The 21,654-nt window shown below is 41.4% G+C and overlaps 1 protein-coding gene across 4 annotated transcripts in view; it reads left to right on the forward strand.

Annotated features, from left to right (window-relative positions):
- Positions 1–21,654, forward strand: part of LOC106607831 (EH domain-containing protein 3) — a 31,453-nt gene that overhangs the window by 3,421 nt on the left and 6,378 nt on the right. For 3 of the 4 annotated variants that reach the window (XR_001329315.2, XM_014205224.2, XM_014205223.2), the window contains 5 exons: positions 456–632; positions 4,030–4,127; positions 12,801–12,854; positions 15,129–15,541; positions 20,960–21,124. Coding sequence is in view for 3 of the 4 variants with exons in the window: in XM_014205224.2 (XP_014060699.1) it covers positions 456–632; positions 4,030–4,127; positions 12,801–12,854; positions 15,129–15,541; positions 20,960–21,124 (907 nt within the window). In the remaining variant the exon portion in view is untranslated. The remainder of the gene's footprint in view (positions 1–455; positions 633–4,029; positions 4,128–12,800; positions 12,855–15,128; positions 15,542–20,959; positions 21,125–21,654) is intronic. The other variant, XM_014205225.2, reaches the window with a different exon arrangement.

A 21,654-nucleotide genomic window follows, 5' to 3' on the forward strand; every position in this document is an offset into this window, starting at 1 on the left:
GTATTATGGATTTAAACAGTGTCTACAGAGAGACAGTGCTAACTGGCACTGTTGACCCCTATGACAAGATGTGTGTAGAGTGGATATATAGAGTATCAGCTGGTTGACCTCACATCTGTTAGTGCTTTAAAGGTTTAAAGTAGTTTAAAAGGACAATTTCAGTTATAAATTACTAGTATTTACAATTCAATGCATTTCTAGGATTCTGCACATTCGATACAATTATACTACATTTTTACACATCTGTAATGTCAATTTGGACTGATTGACAATGAAACTCTTGACCTTGACCCTATAATTCAACAATGTTAGTATGTTCTTTTAAAAAGATGGTTAAGTACGATTTTACTATGTAACTGGTAGGTGTACCGGGCCTGTAATGTAAAATGCAAACTAAGATAGTGGACAATAAAATAATGCATAAACAGACATCCATTTCTCCTATTACTCCCCAGATACCTGTTGGAGCAGGATTTCCCTGGAATGCGGATTGGGCCGGAGCCCACAACAGACTCCTTCATTGCAGTGATGCATGGAGACACGGAGGGGGTGATCCCTGGCAACGCCCTAGTTGTCGACCCCAAGAAACCCTTCAGGAAGCTCAACTCCTTCGGAAACGCCTTTCTCAACAGGTGAGACTATAGCAGTCCACATATAGTATTCTAGTTGGATGACTCAAGTTTTTATGGAAGGGTTGGTTGTTTAGCAACAAAACCGACACGTGCACAACTATGGTACAAAACAGATGGGGTTGACTTAGACTGTTGACAACATGTAAACTATATTTAGTCTCCAAATGTTTATTGAAAACGTAAGTACATTTGCACAATGAGCACTTGTTATCTCTCAAATACATTGTTACAGTTGTTGGTTAGCTAGCTAGCGAATTTCAACCATAGCATAGACATGATATCAGTCAAAACACCTCAAAACAAGACACTAACAAGATACAATGAACTAAAACGAACCACCTATGATTCCCCACATGGCAGCTTCTTGTCATTGTTGCTAGCTATCTGACCGTTCAGAATCGTAACGCACGCCTTCCAGCCACATCGATGCGTCAGCATCATTTTTGTGATGTTGTCAGCCAGCCCGTCTATACAGCATATGAAAACTCACAGTTATGATTTATTTTATGATGACTAGTTGTTTTTAGTGGCCTTATCCAAGATGACAGGGTAAATGTTCAGTAACTTATTAGCTTTCTCCCCAAAAAATGTAATTTTGTGCATCAAAGACAGAATGTGAAAAAAAACTCTAAAGGCCCCGGGAGAAGTTCTTCAAATTTGCTTTTAGTTTGTTGTTCCCCTAATTTTTTTCAGTGCTCAAATGCTAGAATTTTTATCTAGAACTCTGCTAGTAATTTTACATTTAGATTTTAGTCATTTAGCAGATGCTCTTATCCAGAGCAACTTACAGTATTGAATGCATACATTTCATACATTTTTTTTTTTTTGTACTGGCCCCCCGTGGGAATTGAACCCACAACCCTGGCGTTGCAAACACCATGCTCTACCAACTGAGCCACAGGGAAGACAGAGTCATCTCTGTGTGTGCTTCTCTGTGCTCTTGCTGAATTCCAATCAGTTTCAGAATACAATTTGATTTGAAATTCCAATATGTTTTGGAATATATACTTTGTATAAAGTTGGCATGAAACTCACCATCCTTGAGAAAAGGAACGGGAGGGAGGCGGAATGAGTGCAGGAGCGAGAGTGAAAGTTAAGTTTAGCCTTTCTCAACGGTTGCTGTGTTGAGCTGTGTTTACCATGTCACAGGATGATATCATGACCAGAGACTCCTGAACCTGCCACACATGCTCTACATTCCACCTCTGATTGAATTTCCCTCTGCTCACTGCTCAGGGTTTCCCCTTAGTTGCAGACTGTCAGTGGGTCTGTTTGCTCTTACAGTGCCTTCAGAAAGTATTCACACTCCTTGACATTTTCCACATTTTACAGCCTGAATTTAAAAAGGATTAAATCCAATACAACACATTACTGAGTACTACTCTCCATATTTTCAAGCATAGTGGTGGCTGCATCATGTTTTGGGTATGCTTGTAATCGTTAAGGACTGGGGAGTTTTTCAGGATAAAAAATAAACAAAATGGAGCTAAGCACAGGCAAAAACATAGAGGAAAACCTGGTTCAGTCTGCTTTCCACCAGACACTGGGAGTTGAATTAACTTTTTAGTAGACAGGACAATAACCTAAAACACAAGGCCAAATATACACTGGAGTTGCTTACCAAGAAGACAGTAAATGTTATTGAGTGGCCGGGTGACAGTTTTGACTTAAATTTACTTGAAAATCTATGGCAAGATTTAAAAATGGTTGTCTAGCAATGATCAACAACCAATTAGAAAGAATAATGGACAGATATTGTACAATCCAGGTGTGCAAAGCTCTTAGAGACTTACCCAGAAAGATTCACAGCTGTAATCGCTGCCAAAGGTGATTCTAACATGTATTGACTCAGGGGTGTGAATACTTATGTAAATTAGATATTTCAGTATTTCATTTTCAATACATTTGCTGAAATCAAAATATATAAATGTTTTCACTTTGTCATTATGGGGTATTGTGTGTAGATGGATGAAAAACAATTATATTTAATACATGTGGAATAAGTCAAGGGGTATGAATACTTTCTGAAGGCACCGTATCAACTGCTGTGTGTGTCTGTCATACATACCTCGAACCTCACTCTGGGAAAGGGCTTGCTGCTCGATGCCTTATTAACTGTCAAGTGTTTCTTAAGTATGCCGATCCTACTTTGGATCACGAGAGGGAGAGGAAGCAATCCAGAGGGTTTCCACTCTAAGCACAAGGCTCAGCGTGTTTCCTGAGGGAAAAGATATGAATACATGGCTTCTGATGGTTTCTGCAGGTGGCTCTGACAATGTTAAGTAGGAGAACATATGTGTGGAATAAGGGTTCTTAAGAGTTCTTGGGGTTGTTAAGAGTTCTTGGGGTTCGTAAGGGTTCTTGTCATCAGGCCGCTGTTTAGGGGGGCCTGTGACAACAATTTTGGACCCCCTTGTGGCCCCCCTAAATGTGGAGTATGAAATCATTTTTACATAACACATTTTTGCTATCGTTCTTTTTTTACATCCGTTATTAGACAGTGGCAACGCGGAACATGGTCTTATGCCTGCAATGCAGTGAAGAAAACGATATGACAACAATAACGTCTAATGTAACTGGCCCCTCTAACAGTACAACTGTTGAAATGGTCTACAACCGCCACTGCATGAGAAGCCCTTTGCTGCTTGGTGCAGCTTGCAGACGAGTAGGTCTAACATCCTGTCTGCAGCAGAATTCTAGTCTGCAGCAGCCTTCCTGTGTTACAGTAACCACTATCTAGATGCAAGAATATGCTTTATACTGTAAATTGGTAAATTGAGTTTATGTCTTATTTTGCCCTTTTCAGTTTGAAATGATCAAAGGGGATATAAAACATATTTTAGTCCAAGAGGTCCATTGAGAACCACCCAGAACAATTACACATGTTTCTGGGAACAGTTCACATGCTTCAAGACACCAAGCTTACTCAGTCTTGGCTTGTCTTGAAAGGCTATACCAGAACGGTCATTTCCCCTCAGTAATAATTCTCACTTTCATGTACTATGTTTAGGACAGTGGAGGCTAATGATATTAATGGCTGAAACGGAGTGAATGGAATGGCATCAAACTCATGGAAACCATGTGTTTGGTGTTTTTGATACTGTTCCACTTAGTCCGCTCCAGCCATTCCCATGAGTCTGCCCTCCCCAATTAAGGTGCCACCACCTCCTGTGGTTTAGGAAGTATGATTTGGTTCAAAGTGGTCAATACTTTATTTTACATGAAGAATACCTATCTGTCTGTGTGTCTATTTGTCCATCTGTGAGTCGGTCTGTCTGTTGGTCTTATGTCCAGCCAACTCTTTTTCTGTGTCAGATTTGATCATGTAAGCTCCGTATTCTTCAGTGTTGGGCTATCTATCTGACCATGTCTATGGCCATGTCTGTGTGTTCTGTAGGTTTGTGTGTGCCCAGCTTCCCAACCCTGTTCTCGAGAGCATCAGTGTGATAGATACTCCTGGTATCCTGTCTGGAGAGAAGCAGAGGATCAGCAGAGGTATGGCTCTCAACCCCTCTACCCCTCTCTCAACCCTTCCACCCCTGTCTCAACCCCTCTACCCCTCCACCTCTCTCCCAACCCCTCCATCTCTCCACCTCTCTCCCAACCCCTCCACCCGTCTTTCACACACTCACTCAGTCCAGGATGGTCACCCTCAGGAGTTAGAGATCAAACCATTCACTGACACAAGTACAGCAGTGTTTTATTGCACAACATAGCGAGAAGAAAGAAATCTGACTGAAAACCCTATATTTACTACTACAGAAATAGTCATAATGCAAATGTGTACAAAAGCAAGACTCGGGAGAAAGTAGTGCTCTATTCTAACGTTAGCCGCGCTGTTTGCTAATCTATTCCATATATCGTGATAGTGCAAAACAGTCTGTAGCAAAGGAAGTATGTCCTTGAAAAACGCAACATCTGTTACTGCTGGCGGACATACTGCAGTAATGCAGCTTTAGCTCTGTTTTCTTAGCTTCATTACAACCAATTTCCTAACGGAAAATATTTGCATGATAATGTGGTGATGTAAAACCAGGCCTGTGCTGTTGAACCCACTGAGGGATTTGCATAACCAGTTCTGTATCGAAACATTGTGGCTTCCACACTTCTTAAACCACTTCTGTAATTACTTTATTAGCATTTTCCAAGACACTTTTGAACCTTCATTCCCATAGGGTTCCTATGTTTGTGGTGGAAATAGCAAGCAAGCTTCAGATATCCTGCTTCTCGTGACACCTTTAAAACCACAGGTAGGAAGTTTGGGAAACATGTAGCTGAGGCAGAGTTTTAGTCTGCGTTCAATCATAATGTGTTGAAAGACACCAGATATCACAGAGAGAGATAGTGTATACGACACCCATATGTTTATGGGATTTTATACAACGGGTGGGTCTAATCCTGAATGCTGATTGGTTAAAACTGCATTCCAGCCGGTGTCTATTCCACAAGTTACCACTGGCTAAATCTATGATGTTAAAATGCCTATTTACTCTGTTCCATCTAACTGCACAATCCACTGTCTCATTTCACCTAATCAGCCCAGCCAGGCAATTTATAAACTTGATCTCCACTATAAAAAGCATCTATACATTATCTCACATTTCTTTCATAAGCATAGATTTATACAGACCTTGCTGTCTGTCTCTCCGACATTTGCAACATTGTTTCAATATTCAAATTCGATCTCCAGCTGTCCCATAGCAATGAAGGTGTTGGGAGGCAGGATGAGACAGACAGGTAGGCAGCTTTTCTTAGCCAGTCGAAATCATGAATCAGCATCATTTTTATGGATATATACAGTTGAAGTTGGAAGTTTACATACACTTAGGTTGGAGTCATTAAAACCTGTTTTTCAACCACTCCACAAATTTCTTGTTAACAAACTATAGTTTTGGCAAGTCGGTTAGGACATCTAGTAATTTTTCCAACAATTGTTTACAGACCGATTATTTTACTTATAATTCACTGTATCACAATTCCAGTGGGTCAGAAGTTTACATACACTAAGTGGACTGTGCCTTCAAACAGCTTGGAAAATTCAATAAAAATGTCATGGCTTTAGAAGCTTCTGATAGGCTAATTGACATAATTTGAGTCAATTGGAGGTGTATCTGTGGATGTATTTCTAGGCCTACCTTCAAACCCAGTTTCTCTTTGCTTGACATCATGGGAAAATCAAAAGAAATAAGAATTGTAGACCTCCACAAGTCTGGTTCATCCTTGGGAGCAATTTCCGAACGCTTGAAGGTACCACATTCATCTGTACAAACAATAGTACACAAGTGTAAACACCATGGGACCACGCAGCTGTCATACCGCTCAGGAAGGAGAAGCGTTCTGTCTCCTAGAGATGAACATACTTTGGTGTGAAAAGTGCAAATCAATCCCAGAACAACAGCAAAGGACCTTGTGAAGATGCTGGAGGAAACAGGTTCAAAAGTATCTATATCCACAGTAAAACGAGTCCTATATCGACATAACCTGCAAGGAAGAAGCCACTGCTCCAAAACCGCATAAAAAAGCCAGACTATGGTTTGCAACTGCACATGGGGGCAAAGATTGTACTTTTTGGAGAAATATCCTCTCGTCTGAGGAAACAAAAATAGAACTGTTTGGCCATAATGACCATCGTTATGTTTGGAGGAAAAAGGGGGAGGCTTGCAAGCCCGAAGAACACCATCCCAACTGTGAAGCATGGGGGTGGCAGACTCATGTTGTGGGGGTGCTTTGCTGCAGGAGGGACTGGTGCACTTCACAAAATAGATGGCATCATGAGGGAGGAAAATTATTTATATTGAGGCAACATCTCAAGACATCAGTCAGGAAGTTAAAGCTTGGTCGCAGATGGGTCTTCCAAATGGATAATGACCCCAAGCATACTTCCAAAGTTGTGGCAAAATAGCTTAAGGACAACAAAGTCAAGGTATTGGAGTAGCCATCACAAAGCCCTGACCTCAATCCTATAGAAAATATGTGGGCACAACTGAAAAAGCATGTGTGAGCGAGGAGGCCTACAAACCTGACTCAGTTATACCAGCTCTGTCAGGAGGACTGGGCCAAAATTCACCCAACTTATTGTGGGAAGCGTGTGGAAGGCTACCCAAAACGTTTGACCCAAGTTAAACAATTTAAAGGCAGTGCTGCCAAATACTAATTGAGTGTATGTAAACTTCTGACCCACTGGGAATGTGATGAAAGAAATTAAAGCTGAAATAAATTCTCTACTATTATTCTGACATTTCACATTCTTAAAATAAAGTGGTGATCCTAACTGACCTAAGACAGGGAATTTTTACAATAATTAAATGTCAGGAATTGTGAAAAACTGAGTTTAAATGTATGTAAACTTCCGACTTCAACTGTACAAATAACTATCAATAGAAAACAGGTCAAACAAAATGATGTGCAGCTTGTTTGAAATCTTTCCAGCTTCAGTTTGAAGTGATTATGTTAGCTGTGTTGTTGGCTAGCTCCTCTGAACAACAGTGTCCTTACAGGAGAGCACATTTTCTATGCCAGGTGAAATCGCGCACCATTAGCTCATTGTTATGTATGTATCCAAATAAATGTCACTAGAAACAGTTTAAACAAATGCAAATGCAGCTACTTCGTTGTTATTCTGGCTGCACTGTTTGATGTGACTGTAAGTTAGTTGTAGTTGGCTAGCTAGCAAGCAAGGGATAAGAATGTTGCCAGCCAATACGGCAATGGAACATTTTGAACGAACGTCTGGGTCGTGTCCATAGATACAGAACAAAAAGACTGAATGGCTGGGTCGTCCGACCGGCTTGGGTAGCAACCCTAGATTTGTGTCGGGACTATATCTTGTGGAAGGATGAAATAGCATGAATAAATTCATAAAAATAAAGTTATTAATGAAAATATGTTTATCATTATTTGAGTATGTTGGTAACCTGTTGTATAAAAGTGATAATGCCAGAGAAGCCAGTGTTTGGGGGATATATTGGCATGGTTTGCCAACACCCGTGCCAATATATCCTCCAAACACCAGCTTCTCGGGCATTATCACTTAAGTGTAACATGGCCCACCAGCTCTTTCCACATGAATTCCATTGAACAGTAAAGACCATTTGTATGTCAGTCTCTGAGTACACTCTGGTTAATCCTAATAAAATAATCTGGGTTTTATTTCACTTATTACTCTCATGGTGGTTCCAATGCTGCAAAGTACAGTATGTACATATATCTGCAGTTATGCCCTCTGCTATTCTGAATGGCTCTGTGTGTTTCTGAGGATGGCAGAGTGGACAGTGGAGTAGTGGTCAATGTCACCATGATGTCAGTGTTCCAGCCTTCTTATCAACAAGGACATCAGGACTCTGCAGTGGACAGATATGGTGCTTATCACTTTTATCCTAGCAGGCTGCCATAGGCTGACCAGTCACTAATAATATCATATACAGTGCCCTCCGTAATTATTGAGACAGTGAATAATTTTTTCTTCTTTGGGCTGTCAGGTATAATTTTAGGGTATTTTCATCCATATCGGGTGAACCGTTTAGAAATTATGGCAGTTTTTGTACATAGTTCCCCCATTTTAGGGGAGCAAAGGTATTGGGACAAATTCACTTATGTGTATTAAAGTAGTAAAAGGTTAAGTATTTGGTCCCATATTCACAGCACACAGTGACTACATCAAGCTTGTGACTACACATTTGTTGGATGCATTTGCTGTTTGTTTTGGTTGTTTCAGATGATTTTGTGCCCAATTAGAAATTAATGGTAAATAATGTATTGTATCATTTCGGAGTCACTTTTATTGAAAATAAGAATATTATACAGTACCAGTCAAAAGTTTGGACACACCTACTCATTCAAGGGTTTTTCTTTATTTTTTACTATGTTTGACATTGAAGAATAATAGTGAAGACATCAAAACTATGAAATAACACATTTAATCGTGTAGTAACCAAAAAAGTGTTCATATATCAAATCCAAATATATTTTATATTTGAGATTCCTCAAAGTAGCCACCCTTTGCCTTGATGACAGCTTTGATCTTTGCACACTCTTGGCATTCTCTCAACCAGCTTCATGAGGTAGTCACCTGGAATACACATGTCTTCCCTGTGGCTCAGTTGGTAGAGCATGGTGTTTGCAATGCCAGCATGGTGTGTGCAAAGCCAGGGTTGTGGGTTTGATTCCCACGGGGGCCAGTACAAAAAAAAGTAAAATTGCATGAAATGAAATGTATGCATTCAATACTGTAAGTCGCTCTAGATAAGAGTGTCTGCTAAATGATGTAAATGAATACATTTCAATTAACAGGTGTGCCATGTTAAAAGTTCATTTGTGGAATTTCTTTCCTTCTTAATGTGTTTGAGCCAATTAGTTGTGTTGGGACAAGGTAGGGGTGGTATACAGAAGATAGCCCTATTTGGTAAAATACCCATGTCCATATTATGGCAAGAACAGCTCAAATAAGCAAAGAGAAACGACAGTCCATCTAAGACATGAAGGTAAGTCAATCCGGAAAATTTCAAGAACTTCTAAAGTTTTTTTCAAGTGCAGTCACTAAAACCATCAAGCGCTATTATGAAATTAGACCGGTTGAAATCTGTCCTTTGGTCTGATGAGTCCAAATTTTTGGTTCCAACCGCCGTGTCTTTGTGAGACGCAGAGTAGTGAACGGAGGATCTCCTCGTGTGGTTCCCACCGTAAAGCATGGAGGAGGAGGTGTGATGGTGTGGGGGTGCTTTGCTGGTGACACTGTCAGTGATTTATTTTGAACGCAAGGCACACTTAGCCAGCATGGCTACCACAGCATTCTGCAGCGACATTTGTTTTTCAACAGGACAATGACCCAAAACACACCTCCAGGCTGTGTAAGGGCTATTTGACCAAGAAGGAGAGTGATGGAGTGCTGCATCAGATGACCTGGCCTCCACAATCACCCAACCTCAACCCAATTGAGATTGGTTGGGATGAGTTGGACCGCAGAGTGAAGGAAGAGCAGCCAACAAGTGCTCAGCATATGTGGGAACTCCTTCAGACTGTTGGAAAGCATTCCTCATGAAGCTGGTTGAGAGAATGCCAAGAGTGTGCAAAGCTGTCATCAAGGCAAAGGGTTGCTACTTTGAAGAATCTCAAATATAAAATATATTTTAATTTAACACTTTTTTGGTTACTACATGATTCCATATGTGTTATTTCATAGTTGTGATGTCTTCACTATTATACTACAATGTAGAAAATAGTACAAATAAAGAAATCCCCTTGAATGAGTAGGTCTAATGTGTTTTTAATGTGGTTTGGAGAAAGGTTGTAGTCATGTGTTGACAAGATGCTTAACAAGCATTGTAATCCTTTTAGAGGAGACGTGTGTGTGTGTGTGTGTGTGTGTGTGTGTGTGTGTGTGTGTGTGTGTGTGTGTGTGTGTGTGTGTGTGTGTGTGTATGTGTGTGTGTGCATGTTTGTGTGTTTGCGTGCATGTGCCTGCATGTATTTGCTGCTGTTTTGTTCTCTCTCTTACTGTGCTGCGGGTTGGCCTAAGCGTGTCTGTGGGGTTAATAGTGCTGAGTGTGCGTAGTGCAGGCAGACAACCCTGTTTCTGTTTCAATAAAGCAGCACAGCTTAGGATCCTACGTACAGCACTGCAGCGGACAGGCCTGAGGATACTTTTCACAGCCTGTTAATGTTCTTAGGATTCCTGAATAAGTGGACACATTTCCATAACATCACTCATCAACATGTTTATGTTACAAATCACCAATTTAATAAGATGGATTGTGTCAAGCATTTGGGGAAGAGTGAAATGAGTTTGAAACAGGTTCAAGTTGAGGGCCAAGTACTGCTTGATACTTTTAAGTCCCTCACAGAAAGTAGAATGCTTTAATACCACTCGTAGCTAAGTAGTAAACAGGCCATATCTCTGGGAACTACTAAGAATGCAAGAGGCCTGGCAACAGTTGGCTAGGGACAAGGACACGTGTATGGGGACAGGGTAGGGTTGCCACAGGAAGCCTTTTTTTCACTCTGAACAAGTATATTGCACACCTTCCCCCTTCATAGCACAGTAGCACATCAGTGCAAGGTTGGTGACCATCTGTGTATGCTTAGAACTGAGCCATGGGAGAGAGAGCTGAGAGAGAATCAGACTTCTTAAAAACACAGACTTACCTGGCAGATGGGAAGGATAATGACCTCAGTAGGGATGCCCAGAAGGGACAATAATAGAGACGTCTCTAAGCCCACAAACTAATAGAGAGATAGAGTACTGGTTAGTTTATGGACAGCTTTTGCTACAGTAGGATGCCTCACCTTGATAAAGGCTGTTGTTTTTAACCTTTAGGGAAAAACATTTAATCCCAGTATAATAAAGGCTTTATAAGAGTAATTCAGCAAATGATTTGGAGCTTTTTAACCACGTATCTCCAGTATAGCTGTGTTATATCTGCTATAGAGCAGGTCTATTGTAGCAATAATGATGTTATATTCTGTGCCTAGCAGATTCCCTCATTCTGGATGGCTTGCACCTGTTGTCCCAATGGAATGAAGTGGTACGGTGAGGTACGGGTCTGGCTAGATAAAGTTTGATGAGGACATTTGTTTAGGCATACATGACATAATCTGTCCCAATAAACACTATCACTGAAAGGTCCACTGAGTGTATCAATTCTTTCAGATCTATAAAGCATTTGATCATAACTTTTCAGCTTACTTAATTTGAATCTAACAAAGAGATGCACAGTTTCTATTTAATTTATTTATTTACTGAGTGGTTTTCCACCCTTTCAGGAAACACAATAGTCATCTTCAGCAGGACTCATGCCTGCCCTAAGTGAATAAGTGTCTGATTGCAGCGTATTTTCATAACCAAGGGCCAAGCCTGCGTTCCCATGTCAACCAGTAACACAGTTAAACCTCTGAGGGGCCAGGAGTCAGAAGTACAGTGCTAGGAAAAGACATGAAGACTATCCCTTACTTGTGAACTGTCATTGAACTGTGGAAAATGACGGATTCCTGGATCTGATATTCCATTCCAGTCACTTTCTATGCCCTCTGAAGACCAAGTGTAGGCAAAGTCACAGCGCTAGTTGGCTAGCTGTTTGTGTGTTCAGTTCGGTTGCAAGTCAATGATGTGAGGAAAGTGGGAATTTGTATATATCTGACGCTTGTTACCTTTGGATATACTTGGGAATGGACATTAGGACAGTGTCACTCTTTCCAACGAATTAGGTAGCAGAGCAGACAGACAGAAGATCGGTTCCAGGTTCGTGGACTGTATGACTTCTTTCATTTCTTGCCTTGGCATAGTGTTCTCTGTAGCAAGCCCACTTTCATCATGCTTCCAATAGCAATAGATTGCTCACTGCCTTCATTCGTAATTTATTGTTAAACTACTTGAGAAAAAAGAAGAAACCCGCACACTGCTCTTGCTATTATCACTGCTTTTTAAGCTTTACCTAAGGCTTAATAAAAAGCAGTGATACTAGCAAGAGCAGTGTGCAGGTTTCTTTTTTCATTTTTTTCATCTAATTCATCTGTTTTCATGCACTTGCAAAAAAAGATAGCTCAGATGTGCGAGTGCCTTTTGAATTATAGTTAAACTACTTGAAACATGGTTTTTCTTTCAACTTTATTCGGCTATGGCTGTTCACCCACTCAAAACCAAAGTGTATAATAAAGTTCTTACCTTATTTAAGTCAGCACAGCTGTGTGTGTGTGTGTGTGTGTGTTTAAGTGTGCGTGTGTGATGTGTAACTGTGTGTGGGGGTCCTGTTCTTGAATCTCTCTAACGCCTGTCTCTCAGAGTGTGAATGTTACCGTTTCTCTTGTTGCTGTAGCAACCTCACAGGAAATGTGGTCACGGTCTTCGTTGTTTGTGTGTCATCTTAACTTGTCTAAATACAATGGGTTGGTAAATAGAAGTTATACCAGGAGCTGTCTACAGGCAGAATACAGAGGGCTCTTATTTCCACCTGTCATTTTTTTAAACATCTTTTCTTCAACATTTGGTTTTCTGTTCTGTCAGGACCCTGACTGTGTTTCAGTTCTGCGAAGGTCCATTACTAGACTGTATTATGATTATCACAATGTACAACATTCACCCACACATCTCCATGTTGGCTTGAAGCACTAAACCCCCCCCCTTTTCTTTCATTTCATTTTTCACCTCTGTTTGTGTCTCTTTCTTCCTGTGTACAGCTGCGAATGAACATGGACCCGGCTATAGCGAGTATCGTAAATGCGCATATGGAGGTATTGTAGTGAAAGTCCGACTTTAAACAACCGCACTGTTAACCAACGCAGCTTGCCTATACTACAGTGGACCCTATGGGATTTCTGCAGTGCTGCGTCAAGCCAGGCCTAAAATAACTGGGTCCCTTGACATTAACAGCCTCCTTTGCCCCATCGTTATAAATCAGTGCCATAATGCCATGGTCCTCCAACCAGTTTCACTGCTCTTATTGTCCTGCCCATTATTCACGTATGGTCTTTGACTTACTGTACTGCTGCCTATATTTCCCTCCAGAGGCAAAGGAGCCTTGAGTGTTTATTTCTGTTTAAGCCCTTACAGTAATACCGGTAGTTGATCCATAGTCAATAGTAAGTCTAGTCAATATACTTGAGAACTAGAGAAACACTAGCAAGGGTATGGAGTAGCACGTAAGCACTAATGATAAAATGCCTCCTACGAAAAGGTGAGAAAGGTGTTCTGTCTATCCCCACAGAAGGTAACAATAAAGGCCCATAGTGAAACTTCCAAATCATCAGGTATGAGGCCTCTGCGTTTCTCTCCTGTATCGGCATGGAATAAAATCCTTCCCTGGAAACATGGCCCTGGCTGCCATATTCCATGCCTCTGATTTGAGCAACATTAACACACTAATCCCAACTTCTGGTACAGTACCTTCTCCAATTCTGGGAGTTCTGTGGAAATCTTCCCCTCAGCTGTAAGTGCACCAAGGTAAGGAGGAGCTCTGCCGAGCACCCCTGGAGTTGAAGTAGGGTTGGAGAAGAGTGGTTAAGTGCTCCATGAAACAGGTGTTTCGCTTGATAGATGCTATGTGTCTTGATATTGAAATACGTCTCAGCGCAAACAGCTTGAGGTTGTGTTTCTGTGTCTATGATGTGCCTATGCACAAACAGTAGACCTGAAATGAAAGTCCTGGGTTGTCTTCTATTCTTTTTGATTTCATAGATCATTCCATTGTCTCATTTTACATTCAACAACTTTTACATGTGTGTTTTTAACAGATGCTTTGGTTTCTTCAAAGTGTACTCATACAGTATGTTTCTTTATTCTCCTCATAATGCTATGTCACATATGTTGTGTGTAGTTCCCTGACCCATTGTTATATTACGTTCAGTACACAGCACACACATTCATTTCTTGTAGCCAAGCTCTTTGAGCAGAACCTTATATTAGTAGTTTTTATTATGTGATTTTCCCCACTTGAGTCCCAGCCAGTTAGAGTTAGGAATGGAGCAGAGAGAGAGAGAGTGCGGTGCCCAAGGTCAACTCTCTGACTTACTGGCTGACTGCAGCTCTGCTTCCAATTAACACAGTGAAATACTCTCCCCATCCAATGGAAACTCTTCTTTCAATGGCATTCAAATAAGATAGCCATGTCTACCACTGATATCTTGTCAATGGGAGAGTTAGCTACTTTCACTACTAGGAATACATGCTTTGATAATGGACTCATCCATTAGTACTCATCACCTGCTGCTATCTAGAGACAAGAGTACATTTTCATTTCTCTGGAGCTGAAATCTGTTTTCCCCCGACAGCTCTCTTCGTCTCTGGGCTTCTCGGATCACTGGCTTCAGATTAGACAGCTAATTGCTCCATTAGATTAGCAGTCGTTTGGGGGATTCTCCTTCGCGCCTGAAATGCCTGTCTTTCTCTCTCCCTATCTGCTGCTGCTGGGAGATAGTTGCAGGAGGAGAATAAAGTGGTTCAGTCTCCCACTTAGTGTAAAGCCTGTTATCCAGCTAGCGAGGTTGAGGGTAGGAGAGGAGGAGGTCATGAAGCCATATGCTGAGTCATTCAGCCCCTTCTTGTCCTTCCCTGCTCCTCAGACTGGGGTTAAAGAAAGCACCCTCATTCTCCTCAATCCACTGTATTAGCATGAAGTGATGACATAGTTAAGCAAGAAGTGAGGACAAGACAGATTAATGTTGGCTTTAGAAATCATGTTCTCACTGCTTAATGGTAAGATAAGGGAGAGGCACCAAATGATCGACCATTGGATCATGTTTTTCAGGCTTTCAGCCTCTATCTCAGATAGTGGTTTTAACTGTTGTCTTTAGGAATTTATGACGTGTCATACTGTTTGTCCTCTTGAGCAATAGCAGGCCTCCCAAGTTTACAACATTCTTCTGGTTACTTAGCTGGATGCCACTGGATCGCTCTGGCCCTCCAAGAGTCTGTACTGTTGATGTTCTGCCGGTTGTTGACCCTGCCTATCTCCCTCCACTACCCCTCACCCCCTCTCACCCCCTCACCTCCCCCTCCCCCCTCTCCAGGCTACGACTTCGCAGCCGTTTTAGAGTGGTTCGCCGAACGCGTGGACCGCATCATCCTCCTGTTCGACGCCCACAAGCTAGACATCTCAGACGAGTTCTCGGAGGTCATCAAGGCCCTGAAGAACCACGAAGACAAGATCCGGGTGGTTCTAAACAAGGCTGACCAGATCGAGACGCAGCAGCTGATGAGGGTTTATGGCGCCCTCATGTGGTCGCTGGGGAAGATCGTCAACACGCCTGAGGTCATCCGTGTCTATATCGGGTCGTTCTGGTCACACCCATTGCTCATCCCTGACAACCGTAAACTGTTTGAGGCGGAGGAGCAGGACCTGTTCAAGGACATCCAGTCACTGCCCCGCAATGCTGCCCTCAGGAAGCTCAACGACCTCATCAAGAGGGCACGGCTCGCCAAGGTAAGCTCTGACTACATGCACGCACACATTCTCTCAGAAAAGACTGGAAAGTACTCCTAAGCACAATGTCATTTTGGTCTGACTAGAAAGTTCTCTTTTATTAAGTATTAAGTCATTTTTCCAAAGAGAAGAATAGTATTTTTTTAAAGAGGTCTTTGAATGGAATAGAATCTCAAGAGAGACCATACGTAGTTGCCCTGACTGACCAGGAACTATAATACAGTAGACTCACTATGCAAGAGTAATGAGTGCAATCACACCCACTTTGTTAGGATACGATAACCTTCCCCTACTAAGTGAGCTGCCAACCCTCTCCCCAGGGGAACATTATGTGACTGCGTGTTGAGACGAAGGCTGGTACAGTGGCTGTACCCGGATACCTTCACAGCTGAGCTACACTCTAATAGAGTCATAAAGCATTGGTGTCACTGAGAACCCAAAGTCATACCACATCAATTATCAGTCCTAGGTCACTACTGTTCACTTGACATAGAGACTTGATTGCAAGTGGGTTTGAGATGCAGTTGGTCATGGAAAAACCTTAACTTCAACCCCAGATGTATCTTACATTTTTTGGGAGCGTGATTTTTTCTCAGGACACATGAATGTTGTTTTTTTTATAACTCACATCATGCAGTTTGGAAACAAATCCTATTTTTATTAGATTTTTTACTAGTCAATAAAAAACTGTTGGGCGATGGGGATAATTTTGCAGCAATAGAAATCATTCCACAAGGACTAGGTTTTATAAGTCATTATATTGATGAATCATTTTTTCCAAGCTAGATAGAAAAATAAATTGCAAGGTGAGTTGTTCTGTGGTCGAGGCCTACTGGCTGACTGATGGACGAGTATCCAGGGATCACAGCAGTGGTCAGGATAAAGACAGGTCATTTAGGCTCTGGGTGTGTCCAATACCATTAGATGATTAACATTCAGCCTCATGATCAATCTCACTCCCCATGGCTGAGTATATAACCTTCCCAGACAGCCATAAACCCCAACTCCACCCTGCCTCTGTGGTGACCTAGCCGTGAGTCGTGACCATATTGTGTTGCCGCCAATTATTGTGGTGTCTCAGGAAAACATGATTTGCAGTACAATATTATCGCCCTATAGCTAAACAAACAGAGGGGTTGTGTGTGATCACAACCAGTGGGGAGTGTTTAATTGATGAGCTTGTCATCATTTCTGGGATGTCCCTGACCTTACAGTAGGATTCAACTGGATCCAGATGTGTATAGGCATGATCTGTGGCTGGGGGAGGGATGGATAGAGGGAGTTGGATAGTAGAGCCAAGCAGTGAGGTGGGGGGGTATTGAATTATGTGCAGAAAGACCTGGAGAGAGCATCAGAAGTGTTTGTTCTAATAACAACGAGACCTGGGGTGTATTCATTACGGAAACCTTTTACCGTTTAAGAAACAAACCGAAGAAAACAGAGCAAACCGAGAGTTTCTATTGGACAAATTCAGGTACTGTAGGGCCCTCCTCAGCGTTCTATGGGAACCTAGATTTCTGTGGCACTTGGTTGCAGTTCCTATTGCTTCCACGAGATGTCAACAGTCTTTAGAAATTGGTTGATGTTTTTCTTTAGAGAAATGAAGAAGTATGGGTTTTCAGAACGAGGGTCCAGCCGAGTGGACTATACTGTTTTGATGTGCGCTCCAGGTCACGCGCTTCACGTTGTTTTTATCCGGTATTGAACACAGTTTATCCCGTCTTAAATTTTATCGATTAATTACATTTTAAAATACCTAAAGTTGGATTAGGGAAGTTGTTTGAAATGTTTGGACAGCGTTTACAGGTAACTTATTAGATATTTTGTAGTCATGCTGGGCGAGTTGGAACCGATGTTTTTCTCAATCAATCAAATAAATTGACATTTTGGAGATATAACAACGGACTTAATTGAACAAAAGGACCATTTGTGATGTTTATGGGACATATTGGAGTGCCAACAGAAGAAGTTCTTCAAAGGTAAGGCATGATTTATATCGTTATTTCTGAGTTTTGTGTCGCGCCTGGCGGGTTGAAATGTGTTTGTTTGATGGGGTGCTGTCCTCAGATAATCGCATGGTTTGCCTTCGCCGTAAAGCCTTTTCGAAATCTGACGCTGTGGCTAGATTAGAAGAAGAAGTTAAGCTTTAATTTGGTGTATTGCACTTGTGAATGTATGAAAGTTAAATATTTGTAATAATTTTTGGGGAATTTCGCGCTCTGCAATTTCACCGGACGTTGTCGAAACGTTCCACTAGCGGAACCCCTATCCCAAACAGGTTTTAACTAAGTTTGTTTATTGTTTGAGTTTCAGCAAGGCACATCTGTATATAAATAACAAAGGATTTGTCAATACTATTCATATTTACATTTTAGCAGACGCTCTTATCCAGAGCGACTTACAGTAGTGAATGCATACATTTCATTTCATACATTTTTTTTCTTTTTTTTTCTCCACACTGACCCCCCGTGGGAATTGAACCCACAACCCTGGTGTTGTAAACACCATGCTCTACCAACTGAGCCACAGGGAAGACTGTAAAAATACATGAAACATTCAAAGCAATTCATTTATTGCTGAATTATAAGCAATACAAAATCAAGTACATAAACAAATCCCTTTTCCCCACTCATTCCATCCCTCTTTCCCTCACTCACAAACTCCCTCTTTCTTTCACTGGACCTACCTAAAGGATTTGATGTCAAATTAGCCTTGGAGGCAACAACAGAATACCATGGAAAGAAAGATTGAGCAAACCCCACTGAAATAGAGAAGGGGATGTAGGGTCGGTCGCCCCTTTGCCTTCAGAAGAGCCTGAATTCTTCATGGCATTCTACAAGATGTGAGAAACATTCCACAAGGAAGTTGGTGGATGTTGCACAGGGATGTTGCTTAGGTCACTCGTTTTGCCCATTCTAACGTTCAATCGAACAGTAACTGAATGCCTTGATGCCTGTATGCCTGCTTTATATAGCAAGCCATGGCCACGTGACTCACAGTCTGTAGGAACGATACAGTTTCGTGAATGGAGTGGTGTACCTAATATACTGGCCAGTTTGACTGTATATAGGCTACATGTATGGAGTACATTAGGTTTTGTAGTGTTCCTTGAGCAAAAATAAAGGAGTTCTGTTCTAATGCCTTCACTTATCTCTGAACTTGCTGTTCAGTTTCTGCAGGAGCTGATGTAACAAGTGAATAGAATCTGTCCTGGCTCTCTTTGCAGTGAAGAGCAGAACAACACAGCTAAAAAGATGCTCCCAGGTGGCCGAGGAAGGCAGGCCTCTGTTCAGTTTGAGGGACACACATCTGAAAGCGGAGTTTAATTCCTTTCTGTCTGTATGGAAAGGAATGAAGCAAGTCCATCTTATCTGACACACAGGCAAGGTACCCATCCAGCTCCCCTGTACCTGGTGACCTTTTGGGTGTCAGTGATGAAGAAAAATCCTCTTAATCAGTTGAATGCTGCCTCTGTTGCTCTGTCTCACTCTCTGTTATTGTGTCAAGATGATGCTTCAGGTAGACCAATCATGTATAGTTACAAATACAAAACATCCACATATTGAATATTTCAGCAAATTCTGCTTTAGGTGGCAACTTCATATCACTGACATTACAATAGCCCAGACTTCCCATACTTGTTATTCTCAGATACTGAGACTGAAGTGAGTTGGTCAGATGTTCTCAGACCTAAATGTTGTCTAATGTTGAGATGATTTCATGTCTAGCTGTACCTATTGTGTACACGAACAACGTTATATGGACAGCTAACTTACCTGCAAGGATAGCTTGCTAACATTAGCATGCTAGACACTAACACTAACATATGTAAGTTAGACTATTAGATAGCTAGCTAAACTAGCTGCTAAAGCCATCCATAACGACATTTTTGATCATTCATAGCTAGCTAGTTATCTCAAACTAAACTAGCTAAGTTCGTTTTGACTTTTTGAAAATCTTTCGACCATCATCGTTCAGTTTGTATGCACAGCTTGATTGGCCTGTATGGGTGCGACGATGCGTGACATTTTATTTAATTGGTCACTAACTAAACAACAATGAGCATTTTCTTTTCTGCCTTCAATGGGCTCTCCAAAACTTTCCATGCCCTCATGATTTACTATTATAGATAGCCTACAAAATTGTACTCTTTAATAGATGGTTTTAAAAAGGTAGCGAAGTACAATACTACAAAACATTTTAAAGTAAAATGGCTGCCTTTGAAAAATACAAAAGAAAGTACAAGTACTCGGAAAAGATACTCAATTCCTGTAACGAGAGTATTTGTAATTCGTTATTTTCACCCCTACACCTACTATTGTTAAATTGCTTTTATTCCTCATTGAACACAGTCAATAATGTCTGGAGCAACTGTTGAATATCAACAAAAATTGGGATTTGAGTTGCTGTTGCCATTTCACTGCTTGAAACTTGTTTTCCCACTTTTAGTATGCCTTATCTCATCAATCAGGTGTCTTTTTTAATTTTTAATCTGTAGTTCTCATTTATAATCCACATTCAGTATTCAATATTCAATCAATCAATCAAATATATTTATAAAGCCCTTTTTACATCAGCTGATGTCACAAAGTGCTATACAGAAACCCAATCTAAAACCCCAAACAGCAAGCAATGCAGATGTAGAAGCACGGTGGTTAGGAAAAACTCCTTAGAAAGGCAGGAACCTAGGAAGAAACCTAGAGAAGAACCAGGCTGTGAGGAGGGGGCCAGTCCTCTTCTGGCTGTGCCAGGTGGAGATTATAAGAGTACATGGCCATTTAAGGCCAGATTGTTCTTCAAGATGTTCAAACGTTCATAGATGACCAGCAGGGTCAAATAATAATCACAGTGGTTGTAGAGGGTGCAACAGGTCAGTGCCTCAGGAGTAAATGTCAGTTGGCTTTTCATAGCTGAGCGGTCTAGAGGTCAAGACAGCAGGTGCGGTAGAGAGAGCGAGAGAAAGTATTGCATTCAAATATAGCATACATGACATGTGAAGTTCTTCTTTCATGGTGAATTGTCTCTCAGAAATCTCCAGGAGAGCCAGTCGTGTGATGCGGTTATTTTCCCCTTCCCCTCTCAGTTTTAGGAAACCAAAAGGAAAGGGAAACTCTTGAGTAGCCGGATGCGGTACCTGCTACATGCACCCTCATAACACTGCTTTAAGTGCTTCCTTCCTGTTTGAATGTTTAAAATATCAGGCATTTATTTTCAAGGACTTTGGGAGATTAAGGGAAACATTAAAGAGCCCTTAGTGGCACAACAGACACATAAACAAAACTATGACCCAAGAGGAGCTGGCTGCAACCCCTGTATGGGTCCCGAACCAGCGTTTGGGAAGCACTGCATTACTTGAGTGATGTCTCTCTGCCCCACTTGGTATTGCCAGTCCTGTTGTTTTCTGCTGTTTCCTTGTAGGTCCATGCCTACATCATCAGCTCTCTGAAGAAGGAGATGCCAAGTGTGTTTGGAAAGGAGGGCAAGAAGAAGGAGCTGATCAACAGCCTGGGAGAGATCTACAGCCGCATTGAGAGAGAACACCAGATCTCCCCCGGAGACTTCCCCAACCTCAAGAAGATGCAGGTGAGATGGACACACTGATAGACACACTTGGATTCTCCTGAGTAAGGTATAATAGTAGATGTCCACTACCATTCAAATGTTTGGGGTCACTTAGAAATGTCCTTGTTTTTGAAAGAAAAGCTATTTTTTTGTCCATTACAATAACATCAAATTGATCAGAAATACAGTGTAGACATTGTTAATGTTGTAAATGACTATTGTAGCTGGAAATGGCAGATTTTTTATGGAATATCTACATAGGCGTACAGAGGCCCATTATCAGCAACCATCACTCCTGTGTTCCAATGGCATGTTGTGTTAGCTAATCCAAGTTGATCATTTTAAAAGGCTAATTGATCACTAGAAAACCCTTTTGCAATTATGTTAGCACAGCTGAAAACTGTTGTTCTGATTAAAGAAGCAATAAAACTGGCCATCTTTGGACTAGTTGAGTATCTGGAGCATCGGCAATTGTGCGTTAGATTACAGGCTCAAAATGGCCAGAAACAAAGAACTTTCTTCTGAAACTCGTCAGTAAATTCTTGTTCTGA

Source organism: Salmo salar, chromosome ssa06, assembly GCF_905237065.1.
Source record: "Salmo salar chromosome ssa06, Ssal_v3.1, whole genome shotgun sequence".
In the NCBI taxonomy this organism is placed as follows: Eukaryota; Metazoa; Chordata; class Actinopteri; order Salmoniformes; family Salmonidae; genus Salmo; species Salmo salar.